We start from the raw sequence: 16,612 nt of genomic DNA, 5'->3' as shown, positions 1-16,612 counted from the left end.
AAGGAGGGGTAAGGTTCACCCTCCTGGCTCCACAGACTCTTTCCCCCTCAGGAGAGCTGGCTTGAGGAGGGGCAGACAGGGCCTTCTAAAGTATGGGGCCCAGGGCCAGGAACTCCCTTGCCCAGGAGGGAGGGCAGTGCTGGGAATGAACCTCTGGGGTCCTCTAAACTGGCAGGACAACAAAGGCCTTCCACTGACCAAAACAGGGGGATGCCCAGGCTTCATCTAATAGCTCAAGAGAGAACCAAGCCCCTGTCCCAGGCCGTTCTTTGCATCCATGGGCTGGCTGGTTCGGGGGCTGGATCCTTGCCAAGTACTCCCGATGAACTGAAACCTGAGTCTCTAACTTCCTGGAACCCAAAGAAACTTAGACCTTGAGCAAAGGCCCTTTGGCTGGCATGCACACATTTATCCAACTCTCTATTGGCATATGCCTGGAGAATACTAGTAAGTATAAGCAGCAAAATTACAAATATGTGCACTTTCGAGAGGACGATAAAAAATGTGGATTGTGCATCTCTGGTAGAGGAAGCCTTGGAGTCTGAGGATCTAAATAAATAAATAAAGTTTAACACAGATGTGGCTGAAGCACTCCCTGCCCTGGTGTCACTGTGGCCTTGGATTAGGTCTCGGTATTTTGTCATCCTCACCACTGAATCCTGCCGACTGAGGGAAATACGGATCTCATGGTGAAGAGTTCTCAGGAAATGCGGAGGATTTAAAAATCCCACAAAGCAAACAGAACACAAATCCCCAGCAAGCAGAGCTCTTTTTCCTGTATGTCTGTCCCTTCTTGGCCCCTATCGGGGTCTCCTTGTCTCCACTTTTCTTTTCAGGACACTTTCCCCATCTCCTCTTTGGGGTCAAGTAGGGTCCAGCCCTTTGCCTCAATTTTCCTGCTTTCGTGGGCAAGAACTCCTGCAAGCCACAGGTCCTCAAAGCGAGGTCCCAGGCCAGCAGCACCGGTGCTACCTGGGAACAAGTCAGGAATGAAAGTTCCAGAACCACAGCAACCTGCAGTTTAACGAGCCCTTTAGGTGACTCTAATGCACACTTCCACTTTAAGGTAACTTCATCCCACCTCCAAAAACAGTTTAGTCAACTTTGTAGGTGTTCAGTCAGGCATGCCCTGTCGGGGTGGAAGATGAAGATGCCTACTCTCCTCCATGCCCCCAGGGTGGTTTATTTTAAAATACCAATTTTTTTTTTTAAAGTTTATTATTCTTTTTTTGAGAGAGAGAGAGAGAGAGAGAGAGAGCGAGCAGGGGAAGGGGCAGAGAGAGAGGAGAGAGAGAATCCCAAGCAGGCTCTGCCCTCCCCAGGTGGGGCTTGAACCCAGGAACCATAAAATCATGACCTTAGCCGAAACCAAGAGTCCCATGCTCAACAGACTGAGCCACCCAGGCGCCGCCCCCTTCCCATGGCCTATCAAACTAGCCTCCCTGCAAAAGTGTGTGCGGAGGAAGGTGGATAGGATTCTCAAAGCCGTATCGTTGCAAACAAATTCACATTCACTGTAAAAAAAAAAAAAAAATTCTACGAGAACCTAGCAGAAGTTAAATTTGCACCCCAAAGGTGCCAGAGTCTCCTGTCCATCTTTCTAGACATTTCGGACCACACAGTGAATATGTTTATCCTTTAATAACATACACACACAAGTAGTTTGTGTTTTTGCTCATTTCATAACAAATTTGGAAATATCTTTCTGGAAGACTAAGCAATATTCCGGCGTTTGGAGGTATAAATTGTGTGCCTATTCTGCCCTCCTCCCCGACCGCTGGGGCAGGAGGGCCGCACGAAACACGAGAGACGTGCAGAAGTCAGTCAGCTGACGTTTTGGGATTCTCACCGGTTGTGGCCTTCTGGGTCTAACAGGAAAACTGTGAAGAGAACACAGAGTTCCTCTAGCCAGATTACCAACTCTGTGTGCTAAGGACTAAAACAACCGCAGGGAAGAAAAGGCAAGGGCAGAGATTCAGATGCGCCGACCTTACACACCCTCAGAAACCCAAGAAACAAGACACACATGAAAACCACAAAAAGCAACCAGCTTGACGCATCCCAATTTCCAAGCAACAGAAGAGACAAGGTCATTATAACCGATGACATTTCCAGACAAAGTGACTTAAGAAATTAAAGGCGTGCCACGTATACCTCATTTCCCCAGGTTCGCGTACTGCAATCCACAGGCTGGAAGGGAATGGCTGATTTTTTCCACAGTTCCATGTTTCTGGGCGTTTTCGAGCCGCGGGGCGGAGGGAGCCGGCGGCGCGGGACGCAAGGTTCCTCACGCCGCCCCTTAGTCCCGCCCCCGGTCGTTCCAGGCCACTCGCGTGCCAAAGCCCTGTGGGGCGCGGGCTGAGCGCGGGGGACGATTGGTTCCGGGCCAGGGTGGGCGGAGCCAGAGTTTCGGCCTTTAAGAGCGCGCGGCGGGGCCACCTCGGTTTGCGTCGGCGTCTTCTGCGGCGTCCTCCGGTGTCCTCGGAGCCCTCGAAGCTCGGACCGGACCCCGAGAGTCATGGAGATGAAGGCCGTGTGCGTGCTGAAGGGCCAGGGCCCGGTGGAGGGCACCATCCACTTCGTACAGAAGGCAAGGGCTGGGGCGGAGGCCGGCGGGAAGGCCGCGCCCGCTCACCTGTGCGCCGAAGCGCCGGCCCGCCGGGCCTCGAGCCGCCTTCGTCACGCCCCCGCCGCGCGGAGTCTGCGGGTTCGCGCCGCCCGAGGCCTCTGCCCCGCGGCGGTGCGGCGGCCGAGTGCTGAGTCACCGGGCGGGCCGGGCAGGGGCGGCGGTGCGTGGCTAGGCCTGGGCAGGGGTGCAGGGAAGGAGCCTCGGGCGGCCCCGGGGGTGCTTGGAGAGCGCGGACGGAGGCCGGCTGCCTCGAGGGCCTGGGCCGGCGCCGCCGCGTCGGTAGGCCGGGGCGGAGACGTGACGTTTTTTGCAGAGGCTGTGGCCCTTCCTTGCGGGGTCGTTTTCTGGGTCCTGAAGCTCGTGCCGATTCGGAGTTGCGCAGTCCGGGGCCTGGCCGCCCTTGAGGTTCGGGAATGGGGCGGCGGGGGCGGGGGGGTGGGGGTTGGTGGTGGCGAGTGCGGCCGAGCCACCTCGGTATAGTCGCATCCGTTACCCCGCTTTGGGGTTTCCTTTCCGCTCAAGAGGTCTGCAGCTTGCAGCCTGTTGGCACAGCCCATCCCCATGCGGGTGTTCGTACAGCCCCGGAGCTAAGAGTGGTTTGTATATGGTTAGTTCAGAGGGTCCTAAAAAACAAGAGTCATGCGACTGTACAAAGAAATAAAACCATTGAATCCCTGAAGTACTGATTAGTGAAAGTTTATTGTGCACACATCAAAAGATGGTCGTGAACCGGGAGCACTCAGACCAATTCATGGAACGCGGCTGAGGGGTATATATTGTCATAAAGCATCTTCTGTAGTGAGAAGGCATTGACTTTATGTTTCGCAGTGATGGGTTATGATTTTAGTTTTCTTAGATGCTAAGAAATTGGTTAGTGGCTACCACATACTGACCTTGGGAAACAGCTTGACTTTTGCTTACCATTTCCACAAGGCATAAATAAGAAATGACCCATGTCAAGTTAGTCTTGCCAAATAAGCCAATTAAGCTTTTGCCTGTATGACTAACTTGGTTTTGTCTGATCAGGGAATTATCAAGGCTGGTCTCCGTTTGTTTTTGATTTTAAGGGGACAGAAACCTTGTCCCCTTGCAGAAAAGTTTGCTGACCCTTGCTCTGGGTCATGGTCTGGCTGTAAAGTCAAAGAAGATGGCCCTGGGCAAAGCTCCTTTTCCTCCTCCAAAGCTCCAGAAGCCAGAGATCTAACCTACTCCCTTGGGTGTTTTCCAGACCAGCGATGTTTTACCCTGGGTGCACAGTAGACTCATTTGGGGAGCTTTTAAAAAATGTGATACTGATACTAATTCCAGATCAATTATATCAAAATCTGTCAGGGCGCAATATGAGCATTGCTGGTTGGCTTTTTTTTTTTTTTTTTTTAATGTTTATTTTCAGAGGGAGAGAACCAGTGGGGGGGGGGGGGGGCAGAGAGAGAGACAAAGAGAATCCCAAGCAGGCCCGGCACTGACATCGCAGCGAGCTTGATGCAGGGCTCGATCTGACGAATTGTGAGATCATGGCCTGAGCTGAGATCGAGAGTCCGAAGCTTAACCCACTAAGACACCCTGGTGCCCCTGAGCATTGCCGGGTTTAGTTTCTACACTAGTACTAATTTGCATCAAGCTTTGAGAACTTTTAGAGGGTATCGGATGGGATTTTGGAGTTGGAAGTCAGGAGACCTGGAGTGTCACTCAACTTGCTTGTCTGGACATTGATTTAACCAAATTTTCTGTAAAGTGGTTTTGAAATTGCTCTACCAACAAGCCCCCTACTGAGATGGTCAAAGAATAAAGTATACAGAAATACTCATTAATTGTATTATGAAACACATGTTTTACAAGGAAGGTGTTTGTCTCCCAAATCTTAGCGAGGTTACGAACTGATGGAAAATTGTCGTACTTTGCTTGATAATCATGATATTCAATATATGAATGAGGTTTAATCTTTAAAGGGGCTTACAGAAATGTGAGAGGACAGGAAAAGTAATCTTTGTAAGTGTCCCTGTTTATGAAATTTATGCAAGGGAATTTAATTTTATCCTTTGAGTGGTTTGCAAATTTTCTGGAAAAGGCTTTTTGGCAGTTGACTAAATTTTGCTGCTTTCATTTGCCAGACTTTGTTTTGCTCCTCTTCTCTCCTTGTGTAATTTTGCCAAAATACTAGAGAATCTAGGCAGCTTCTGAGGGATCCCTTCCCTCTAGCTATGGAGAAATGGCTTCTGCTTTACATTCAGAAGCCGAGCTGTGAATCCATCCGTAACTCAGTCTGCCCACCTTCCCTGAGCTGCATGTATGACTCCCCTTTTTCAAGTTCCAAACTTCATTTTGGTGGTGCTGTTTGTACCTGATAAAAGATCCTTGTGTAGTTCAGCATTACAGCTCTACGGATATGCAGGTGTGTTAAATTGGAAATAAACCATATTTGTTTGGTTTAGAGAGCGTTTAAAATTTTGGATTAGTGGGGCATCTGGGTGGCTCAGTCAGTTAAGCATGGTTTGTGAGTTCGAGCCCCTCATTTGGCTCTTTGCTGACAGCACGGAGCCTGCTTGGGATTCTGTTTCCCTCTTTGTCTGCCCCTCCCTTGCTTGCTGTCTCTCTGTCAAATTAAATAAAAATAAACTTAAAATATTTTTGGATTAGTTTCCAGTTTTTAAAAGTCTGAAATTTTCACCTAGAAGTCCAGATTCCTGGCTTCTTTTTGAAAAATTTGAGCCTTCATTAGCTCAGGACAGCACTCTGCGGGACCAGTTGGTTTATATTCCTTTCGCTTCCCTGACCTGTTTTTACTCATTTAAGACAACAGTGCGGCCCCCGTAGGGCTGTAACTAGGCAGCTTACTGCTGAGCTACTCCCGTGTGCTCTGCCTTTACCCAGGACCCGTGTACAGATGCTGGGAAGACCCTGCCCTTTGTCTCTGTGCTCTTGGTAACGCCGTGTATTCTGGGCGGGGGGGGGGGGGGGGGGTGTAACACTCTCGTTTTGGTTTTTACAGAATTAAAGCTTATGCTTAGAAAAATTCTAGTGTATCTGCCCTCAAAAAGCAGAGCAAAGAAGGGCAGCAGTTGCCACACTACTTCCTTTGAGCGGTGCTTTGTATCCAATGGGAAGTCAGATGTTCAAGGCCAACACCTCTTGTAACTGTTGGCCCTGACTATTAAAAAACAAACCAAGCTAAAAACAAAGACGCCATCATGTGTACTTCTGTGTGTGTTTTATTTTAGTTCCTGAGATCTCTTTGTAGCTATACTAGTTAACTTTCTTTCTTTCTGTATGTAGCTGTATAGTACTGTTACCTATTATTGTTGCCTGCGTGGTGATCCCTATGTGTTTTTCTACCTTTGTGTTTTCATTGCCCTTTCTCTGTGCTGTCAGAGTGGAAAGGTTATCTGGGTTTGAATGCCTAAAATGACTTTCGAAGACAGTACCTTTGGTTAGAGCAGAATCAGTCCCCCGGGGACAGTGGGACAGGATATTTTCTGGCTATTAATAAAAAAATATCTCTGGTGGAAACTGATAAATACCCACCTAGGGGGAGAGTGGAGAACCAGGGATCCTAGGTTAGTTGTATATGATTAGTGTCGTTTCGTTTTGGTTTTTTTTTTTTCTTTCTTTCCTTTTTTTTTTTTTTTGGAGGCAAATTTGTATGTTTGCTTTATGGAAGAGGGTCTGCATGAATAAAAAAAAGGTGCTATGATGTGTTGACATTTGGGTTAAAAAGTTTGATATATACACCTATTCAGCATGTGCAGATATAGCATATTCAAAAGTATTTACAAAATAAATAACTTATTCACGTTACATATTCACTGAAAGGGAGTCAATCCCTACAAAGTCTATGATCTACCATTTAAGTGCTCACTCTACTTGCCACTCTGATTAGGTGCTTTTTCTGGGCTATTTTATTTATTTTAATGTTTGTTTATTTTTGAGAGAGAACAAGCAGGGGAGGGACAGAGAGAGAAGAGAGGGGGACAGAGGATCCGAAGCAGGGTCCTAGTTGACAGCAGCGAGCATGATGTGGGGCTTGAACCCAAGAACCATAAGATCATGACCTGAGCGGAAGTCAGATACTCATCCTCAACCCACTGAGCCACCCAGGCGCCACTGGGGTCTTTTATTTAATTGTGATGCTGGCTTCAGGGCTCCTGGGCTGTCTTAGAACAAGGTCACATCTCCCTAGTGTTGGGTCCCTGGCCTGGAACAGTTAAATAGCTCGCTAGAAAGGGGTGGGCCTGGGATTTGGACACAGATCTTTCAACTCCCATGTTCTTTTCCTGTGACTGGTAAAGATAATTCACCTGTTTTCTTTGTTTAGCAGCACTTGCTCTCTCAAACTTCTTGCACTTTCCTTTGACTAAAGGGCAATGGGCCTGTTGTGGTATCAGGAACCATTACAGGATTGACTGAAGGCGAGCATGGATTCCACGTCCATCAGTTTGGAGATAATACACAAGGTGGGTGTTGTGTTGGTCCAGTGACTCCTACCTGTTTCACATAGTAAGATAAATGTACTGAGTAGAGCTACCCCTTAACATGAAAAAAAAAAAAGTCAAGATAATATGATTACTAAGGTCGACCTTAGGGAAATGAGCCATAGCACTGGCTTTGGACTCTTTAAGTGTGGAAAGGAAGAGGAAGAAGTTGATGTGGTTTTTGTTTGTTTTTTATGATCATATCTTGATTATAAAAGAGTCTCGAGTATTTTTTTAGAAAACAAAAAAGCTACTTTCTTACTGCCATAGCGATCGCAGGTGTTTGTGAGCTGGGGTTGAGGGTGGGTGCTTCAAGCACAGGGTCTGCATTTATTTGCATCATCCTGTAAGAATAGCTCCATGCTGCCGACGCAGGGGTCTTAGTGGGACAGAAGTAAAGTCAAATATGAAAAAAGAATGTAAACTCTTGATGCTTTGGATTGAGTTCCATTAATTAGAAGCAAGTTAACAAAAGTTTATGGGTTAAAATGCATTTAATCCTCTTGTACCATTTTTGAGTAATCTGAACTGGGTGTTGAGACTTTTTATGGTGAAAACTTGATTCATCTTGCTGGAATTTGTTTTTACTGTTCTGTAATTTAGTTCCTGTAAAAATTGTGATTTAATGACACGCTTTGATCTATTTCAACAGTTACTAAAACTCCTCAGGTTGCTCTTTACTTTTTTACTGGCTCTGCTTTGGGAGGTGTGTGCCATGGACTTACTGTGCTGCTTCCTGTAACCTGTGTGTCTTCTCCCTGGGGGAGCTGGGTAGTAGCTGTAAACAATGGAGGTTTTCCGTCCCCTGCTGAGGGAAGAAAGCCATGTCACAAAAGCACTTTCTGCATTGTTGTGTTCTGTGAGAAAGGCCTTCCCTGAAGCACAAGAGTGCCATTTTTACAGAATATATTCTGAATGCCAACTCCTGGAGTTCTGTGAGGCAACAGCCTTGGCCCTTAGACAGAAGGTGCCATTTTATATTCTGCGGGTACCAAGTAAAGGCCACAGTAGGGCTCCTTGGTAGTGTGTTGCTGGGGAGGTGAGTTTTTGTAGTTAAGGTATGCTACCTTATAAACTACAGTCATAATCCTGGGGTTTTAATGATAGAAGAACCATGAAGATCAAGTCTTGGCCCTCTTGTTTTACGGGGCAGTGAAGAAATCAAAGCCCAGAGAAGGGTATTACCTTTACCGCTGTCACACACACTAGTTAGAACTTGTCCCTACTGCTTGCCTATTTTATTTTGTCTTAAGGTGTTGCTTCCTGTTTTTATGAACCTAGAAGTTATGATGTAGGTCAGTATTTTCTCTGTTTGAGGTTTTAGTAATGACCAGTTTGTTTTAAGAATTTATTTTGGAATTCTGATTCATAATTTAGCTACCTTTTTGTTTTTGCTTTTGGCAAATAGGCTGTACCAGTGCAGGCCCTCACTTTAATCCTCTATCCAAAAAACATGGTGGGCCAAAAGATCAAGAGAGGTGAGTGACAAAGTGCTTAACTCTTATCAAAAGTATGGCACTGGCTTGTTGGGTCAGAGCGGGTACAGTACTTGCAGATTGCACGCTGACATAACTGAGTAGTCTTCCCCACCTCTGCTCTTGAATTCATTGCCCTCTAGGTAGGCCCTCTATGTATGTATGCCTCCCACCCCGCCCCAAGTAACCCTGTATCCCCAAGTGCTGGAGCGGCTTATTCCCTGGGCTGGTAATTGACAAATGGGGACACTTAAGACGATTTGGTTTTGTAGCATTTATTGAATATAGAACTAATACAAGTGCCAAAGGGAACTAATACAGGAAATGTCATGAATAACAGTACTGTCAACCACTAGCAACATAAACCATCATTGTGAAACATAGGTAGCCTTGTAGATAAAATTGTTACTGAAAATTCAGTGAGTCCATTTGTATGTGTGTTTCCTGAGAGAGCCTTTCAGGAAAATACTAAATTTAAGGACTGGGAGTAATTTATTTTTATAACAGGCCGGGGGCATAGCTTTCTTAGCCATGCCAAGAATTAACAGGCATAACTCAGAATTTACCCTTTGGTACTTTACCTCTGAAATTCTAGATGTGCCCCCATCCCACGATTCTTCCCAGAGTATTACTTTGTAGATTTGAAGCTTTGAAGAGCAATGGGTCTAGAATGTCAAGTTGTTCCTAGTTTGTATGTTCCAAAATTTTGTCATTCTGAAAAAGTGGGTCCCATTTGATACATATTATATCCACCTCTTTGTCCATCCTTATGTATCTGACTCAGTTTTTAATTCAGCTCACAAACTAGCCTGATGGTAAGGTAAATGGAAATCAGTCCTAATCCCTGACCCTTTTTCAATGTTAGGCATGTTGGAGACCTTGGCAACGTAACTGCTGGCAAGGACGGTGTGGCCAACGTGTCTCTGGAAGATTCTCTGATTGCACTCTCAGGAGACCATTCCATCATTGGCCGCACGATGGTGGTGAGTTTTCATATAATAGGGTATGCATACAGTTTTTTCTAACAGTCCTATATCTTCTCACGATTTCATGATTATTGATCCTGATCCACATACATTGTACTTTTAGTTCAGATTAGGAAAAGCAGTTAACCTATTGATGACAGTGACGATGAATTAATGATCTAGGTTGGTTATGAACACTGTTCTGCTAAGATGCAGTAGTAAAGTAGGTTACGTTTGATCATATTAGATCCGTGTTGTGGAAGCAGAAGTCGTCTTTGTCTGGTTTTTATTTTTTTTATTTTTTTTTTTTAAATTTTTTTTTTTCCAACGTTTATTTATTTTTGGGACAGAGAGAGACAGAGCATGAACGGGGGAGGGGCAGAGAGAGAGGGAGACACAGAATCGGAAACAGGCTCCAGGCTCTGAGCCATCAGCCCAGAGCCCGACGCGGGGCTCGAACTCACGGACCGCTAGATCGTGACCTGGCTGAAGTCGGACGCTTAACCGACTGCGCCACCCAGGCGCCCCTGTCTGGTTTTTAAATGGCCGTATTTTCTTGCCACGATTGAATGTACCCCCCCCCCCTCCCCCCGTAGTTAAACAACATTTTGTTAGGTCTAAAATCTGAGACAGGCCTCAGTATTCCTTATTCGCATCTGCAGGTTATGGTCACTTGTCTAACACGTGGAAGGGACTGCCTGGGAGCTGCGTCTGGTTCTCACAAACACCAAGTAGTCTAGGCTCTCTGTTGCCTGTAGTCCTTTCTTTACAGCTGACCCTTGACTTTTCTTCAGCTGTAGTTGTGAGGCAGAAAAATCATCGATCAGTGTTAGATGAGCCAAATTGAAAATGCTGTTATTTAAATAGTCCTGAGATATTTTTAAGATCATTTAGACTTCTAGTTCATTAGGCACAATTTTGAGTTTTTAAAATTCACTTTCCTTTTCTTTTCTCTCCAAAACAATGTTTATTGTAAGAGAATAAGTGTAATTGAGGCCATGAACATGTCTCACGGAGGGTTAACACTGGCATGTGGTGGCCTAGAAGAGTTGTTGGGGTTTTAGCGATAGCAGCTCAAACCTAGCATGGACAGTTAACTTCCATCTGAATCATCAAGTGAAAGCTTTGAGTAGTAGTTGTTGCTATTTTTTACTACTAGATTAAATATTAGCGTATTTCCCTGCTAGGAATTATTTTAACACGGTGTTTTCTAACATTAAGTGGTTCTTAAAAGTCTTTTGGGTATTGTTGGGAAGAGGTGGTAATTACTTGCTAGCACTAAGTATGTTAATGTTCTTAAAACTTTTTAAAGGTCCACGAGAAACGAGATGACTTGGGCAAAGGTGGAAATGAAGAAAGTACGCAAACGGGAAACGCTGGGAGTCGTTTGGCTTGTGGTGTCATTGGGATCGCCAAGTAAATATTCCCTAGGATGCGATCTGAGTCCTAGTAACTCCTATGTTATCTTGCTAGTTGTAGAAATTTAACTTGATAAACATTAAACGCTGTAACTTTAAAAGTGTAATTTGTGTGACTTTTTAATTGCTTTAAGTACCTGTAATGAGAACTGATTTATGATCACTTGGAAGATTTGTATAATTTTATAAAACTCCTATTCAGTTAAAATGTCTGTTTCAATGATCTCTGTATTTTGCCAGGCTTAATAATCATGGGTATTAAACTTCATTGTCTGAATTTCTTCAATTCTCATTCAAGCCCGCAATAAACAAATATACCATATGGCACTGAATTTTGAACCTAGTGAAGTATCCAGATTGAAACTCAAAATTAGCTCTTGATACCCTACATAGAGTTTGAACAGAACAGATTTAGTAGTAGGTTGACAGGTATTACATGTTTCATAGAGGTCACTTTTCAAAGTGTTTTAAATGATGTTTAAATTTTTAGCAGCCGGTCTTTTAGCTAAGACTAACCTCAATTTAAATCTTGGACAAATATCTTTTGTCAGCTTCAGGGAAATTAAGATGGTTTCTCTGATTAGCTCCTTAGCATTTTGACTCCGTAAGATTAAATTACCTACCTGCCACAGTGGCACGTATTTCTCTCCATACACACATGAACAGTTACTCCATCTGTGCCAGTCTGCTTTCACATTAGCCATTTAAAGAAATCGGCCATAGCATTTTAAGATGGAACCAAGGAAATGTTTAAATGTGGGTTATGCCTAAGGATTTATACATCAAATTAGTAAATTTAAGGCTAGTTCTCTTATCGTAAGTACTTGCTATGTACCTATGAGAAACTGCTTTTAAATGAATGTTAACCTATTTCAGATTTGACTCTGGAGCACAGTCGTTTATTGAGAGTTGCAGAACATTATTTCTAATAGAGAAACCAGAAAGAAGCTACAGTTCTGATTGATCATAAATATATGATATACTTAATCAAATGTAGGATATCGCTTGGGAGGGGAAAAGCAAATTTGGAAAAGGACAATTTGTAGTGCTTTCAAAGTTTTAAAATTGGTGATAAAGAATATGCTCAGAATAAGTGGTTAAAATCAGGATTTAAAAATATGAACAGATTTCACTAATGTGCAATTTGGAGTATATATGTGGGATAGGACTCAAATATAGGGACCTGCTTGTGACCTTTCAAGTCTCCAGTGTAATCACTACCACTTGGTAGGTGGGGGGGGGGGGACTTGTCATGTGCAAATTGGATGATCCCAATACTTACAATTGGAAACACGGGTTTTTTAAATCCCTGAAATCTGACCACTAAATGATCACATGTATGTTTCTTTCCAGAAGCAGTTTCAGTTAGGACTTTTTAAAACCTCTCCGTGGGCCAACATCAAACAAAGGACAAGTTTTATCATTTAAGTGCAGATACGAACCTGGATTTTTTTCTCATTTTCTAAAGTCGGGAACACAAGAACATTGTCCTAGATACATTCTCCCTGTCAAAACAAAGATCTTGCTGCAGAGTACTATTTAAGAACCAAAGTAATAAAGCAGCTTCGCCTGGGGATGAGGGCAAAGAAAAACTTACTGCTCAACACACTGAATGAAACGAGGACAGTTTAAAAATGTAATTTAGGGGGGAAAAAAAGCTTCAACAAGGCCATAAATACTTGGATTGTGTGGTCTTTTCCTTGGCACTGAGTAAAGCAGTTTTATGGAACTGCTTTTCTGAACTATTTCAGACACAGGTTTGATTTGGCTTTGGATGACTTCATGTAATAGTTCTTGGATAACCTACATCTATTTTTCCTAGTAAACCCAACAATTTTAAGCAAAAGAGAAAATACTTTATATGTTCTCATATGTGACAAAAAGTTCAGTCTACCTCTGCCCAGCAGGGGAGTTTAAAAAATGGTAAAGAAAGGCAACAGGCAAAGCCTATATTATAGGAAACAATAGGTTGCTTTTAAGTCTTTAAAACATATAAGACAAAAAGCTTTTAGGTTGCAAATTTAACCTTGATTTCTTTCACCCTTTTGAAAAATTTAATGGGATGGTAAGAAAACATTCAACCTTCTAAATAAGTAATACCCAGGCAATCGGATAATTTTATAGTACAAACGGGTACTCTGGGATCCAGTTTCCTCCCCCCAGCAAAATTTCTCTTTACAAATTAATTAGGGCAACATTTACCACAAAGCCAATGGCAAAAAAGAAATCCTTGATTGAACTGCGAAACTAACAAGCTTTTCCATTAACATTAAAACCATGAACCTTTACACCTTATGATTGAAATGCTAAAAATAAAGTATTACAAATGAAGTGTTTGAGAGTAACTACATAAAGATGTCTATTTCCATCAAGTAAACAAGTCTAATTTAGACTCCAATACAGTATTAACAGCTCAAACTTTGATGGTGAACAATCCTTTTCCACCTTAATGCAGTGTAGGAAGAATAGCACACATTAAAGTTTGTTATGAAAATAGAGTTTATTAAAAACATCCCTATTGTTTTGAGGAGCTTTCACCGTTACCTTGTCTTAAATTAAAAAAAAAAAAAATAGAGAGCACTTCTAATTACGATTTGTAAACTTTTTAAAGTCAAAACTTTTAAAAAGTTACAGCAAAAAGGGTAATATTTATTCATATTTTCAGTATTTTTTGTTATTTTGTGGCTATTTTTAAATAGAAGGGAAGCAATCAAATTGCTTACAATTCCCCACCAACTACTGCGGGGCTGTGATATAGCAGGAGCAAATATAATACAGCATCTGTACACCTCAAGCTCTACACTCCAGAAGCGTCACTGTCACATTTTGACAAATTCCAGTCTCTAACGAGGAGCCTCTGCTGCTGAGCCAGAATCCTTTTCGGGTTCAACGGATGAGGTAGCCTCAGCAGGTAACTCTTCAGAAGATTTTACAACTGCAGACTCAGACTCCCCCTTATCAAGTTCTGAAACAGTGTCTACGTCTCCCACTTGGCTACCGGGAGGTTCAACGGTTTTGTTACCACCTGCCCTGTCTGTCACCTCAGGCTTCTCCTTTCCTCGGTTTTCTTCCTTCTCTCTACGAGACTCTCTATCTCTAGAATCTCTCTCTCTGTCTCGATGCCCACTAGAGCGTCTATTTCTCTCTTCCAAGTCTCTGTGCCTGTCCCGGTCAGGGCTCCTTCTTCCCCACTCTCTCCTTTCACGATTGCTATTATCTCTATCATCATTACGGTTCCCATACCGTTCCCGGTCATTTTCCACCCTATTTCCAAAAGATCTTCTTCCAAACCTCTCTTGGTCTCTACCTGAATTGAACTGCTGCCTGTTATCGTTTCTAAACGGTTGTGGTTGCTGCTGAGCCGGTGGCGGCTGCTGAGCTGGTGGCGGCTGCTGTGGCTGTGGCTGTGGCGGTGGCGGCTGCTGTGGCTGTGGCTGTTGCTGCCTCCCGTCTCTGTCTTCGGGACCCCCTGGGCCTGGCCCCGGGCCCCCAAGCCCTGGCATTCCCCCAGGCCTAACAAAGGGGCCATGCGGTGGAAAGGGGCCTTTCATTCCATGAGGTGGAGGCATTCCAAAGCCCCCGGGGCCTGGCGGTGGACCTCTATGCATCATGTGCGGTGGCATGGGACGAGGTGGCATCAAAGGAAATCGCTGTAAATGAGGTGGAGGCATTCCTGGAGGGCGCTGAAGTGGGATTAGGCCAGGTCGGGCACCAAGGAGACCAGTGGATGGTGCTTGGAGCCCAATTACAGGACCAGGTGCAACTCCTTGAGTACCTAAAAGAGAGTAATAAAAATGTCTATAAAATAATGCAGAAGATGACATTCTGGTTTCAACTGTTTCCTGTGGAGCCTGAATCAAAATGAAGTTCAACCCAGAATCTTCAAAGTTGTCTGCCAGTCTACCTGCGCAAAACTCAACGTGAGGCCAACAACCCATAGCATGTAGTCTTAAAGATAGATTACATACTATATAAAGATATGTATTAGTGTGTAGATGATGAGGATCTAATAATGGTAGAGGTCAAAGTAAGATGGAAAAGGACACTGCAATATACCAATTTTTGGAAAGAGTATGTCCATCACTAGTGGTTGGTAAAAATACTTAAAACACTCAAAATACTTAAGACATTTGAGAAAGACAATGTACGGGTCCTCATGACACAAAGAGCTGAACTATGCTATGTGAGCCAACTGAAGGCCATCTCAGGTGCACTCTTAGGAAATTTTACACTTTTAAGTCTTAACTTACTGGAAAAAAATAGGGTCACTAACCCAGAAAATCCACTGAAGAGGGAGGTCTCCGATTCCATGTCATTAAAATGCCTTATTAAACGGTAAACATCACTTGAACAGTAAAGCTTATAAAATAAAGATCAACACACCAGTGGGGAGTTTATTTTTACAGGTCCTTTTTCAAAGCACACCCTAAGGCATAAACCTGCTAGGCCGAAATGATGGAATTATGCTGAAAAGTCCCGCCATTCACTTTCTATTCATTCCTCCTAAGGTGGCGAGACCAATGAAGTCGGTGCTGTTGAAGGTGACAAGGACTTCACTGGTTTTATTTCCTGTTTTCATGAGGGTTGGCTCAGGTTTTGGTGTTAAGTCCTACAAATAAAACCACCCATCCTTTAAAACGATATGGCAAAATAGTACAGATTTGGTTTTGGTTCACCACTTCAGTAACAGAACGACATCATCCCCCTCTCTATTTCTTTGCAAATATCAACACCACAAGGCAAGCACTATGGCGAATAGGAGTTACTCTAACAATAGAAAATGTTCCAGATATTGTCAGAATATATTATTTACCCATGTACTGCATGCAGAAAGGCCTTTGAGCAAGTTAGGGGCTATGACTCTCAACCACCGATGGTAAGAGAAATGCTTTTGGGACACTGATACCCAATACTTTAATAGGAAGTTTTCTTGCCCCCTCCCCCGACAGCAGGTTATTTTATGTGGACAGAACCACTTCTTCATGTGTGCTTTAGCATACATTAAACAAGTCCTGCTTGCTCCTAAATTTTCTGTATCAGCAATACTAAAGCTAAACAAGAGTTTCTACTTCAGTTTCGGATCCTCACATGTGGTCCAATCCTATTCTGTCCGATTTAAGGACGAAATAGAATGGACCTGAAAATCTACGTATACCAGTTTACAACTCACCAGCTGTGGTATTTACTTAAACACAATACCTTCTTTCAAATGCTTACAATGAAGTCTATTATGTCTGGTGAAATACAATCTCACTTAGGAATGACCTTGGATGTGTGCCTCAGAAACAGTACCTGCCTCTTGTGGAGATTAAGTGGGATAAAATACATAAGACTGAGCTCAGAGCCTTGTCCACAGTTAAATGCTGAAATTTTCACATCTATCTTGACAGATGATAAATATCCTAACATTAAATATCTGACTTCGCAAAACTGAATGCATTTTTCATTTATGATAGGATCTTATTAACCTCTTGTGGTCGGTCCCCCAATACCCACCATAGGTTAAAGTCCAGCACTTTGACAGTTGGGAAAAATGTGAATACACCAAGCTTCTACGTGTCAGGTCTTAATTTTAAAAATGCAAATGGCTTCAGTAAGAAGCTAGAAATTATGGAGTGGATAAATGAAGCAAAGACCTAGTTGCTTCACACACTCT

General features: G+C 43.5%; 2 protein-coding genes across 5 annotated transcripts in view; one reads left to right on the top strand and one right to left on the bottom strand.

The window, feature by feature from the left end:
• Positions 1-2,423: 2,423 nt before the first annotated feature.
• SOD1 (superoxide dismutase 1) lies at positions 2,424-11,224 on the top strand. Its single transcript, XM_045436886.1, has 5 exons — positions 2,424-2,590; positions 6,987-7,080; positions 8,507-8,576; positions 9,439-9,556; positions 10,851-11,224. Exons 1-5 carry the CDS (start codon positions 2,519-2,521, stop codon positions 10,956-10,958), a joined length of 462 nt encoding a protein of 153 aa, XP_045292842.1. The 5' UTR covers positions 2,424-2,518; the 3' UTR covers positions 10,959-11,224.
• A 2,213-nt stretch (positions 11,225-13,437) lies between these two features.
• The window catches only part of SCAF4 (SR-related CTD associated factor 4), a 61,137-nt gene continuing 57,962 nt past the window's right edge, over positions 13,438-16,612 (bottom strand). For all 4 annotated transcript variants that reach the window (XM_045436882.1, XM_045436884.1, XM_045436883.1 and 1 more), the window contains exon 20: positions 13,438-14,731. In XM_045436882.1, coding sequence (XP_045292838.1) covers positions 13,800-14,731 — 932 coding nt within the window. In that variant the 3' untranslated portion in view covers positions 13,438-13,799. The remainder of the gene's footprint in view (positions 14,732-16,612) is intronic.

This window comes from Leopardus geoffroyi, chromosome C2 (genome assembly GCF_018350155.1).
Source record: "Leopardus geoffroyi isolate Oge1 chromosome C2, O.geoffroyi_Oge1_pat1.0, whole genome shotgun sequence".
NCBI classification, from domain to species: Eukaryota; Metazoa; Chordata; class Mammalia; order Carnivora; family Felidae; genus Leopardus; species Leopardus geoffroyi.
The sequence above is the reverse complement of the archived record's forward strand: the minus strand, read 5'-3'. Positions and strand labels throughout refer to the sequence as shown.

Excerpts from the sequence above, each read along its gene's own strand:
- SOD1 (XM_045436886.1), top strand. The coding sequence starts at position 2,519 with ATGGAGATGAAGGCCGTGTGCGTGCTGAAGGGCCAGGGCCCGGTGGAG. Across the intron at positions 2,591-6,986 it reads CCATCCACTTCGTACAGAAG|GGCAATGGGCCTGTTGTGGT; the intron begins GCAAGGGCTGGG and ends CTTTGACTAAAG. Across the intron at positions 7,081-8,506 it reads GTTTGGAGATAATACACAAG|GCTGTACCAGTGCAGGCCCT; the intron begins GTGGGTGTTGTG and ends TTTGGCAAATAG.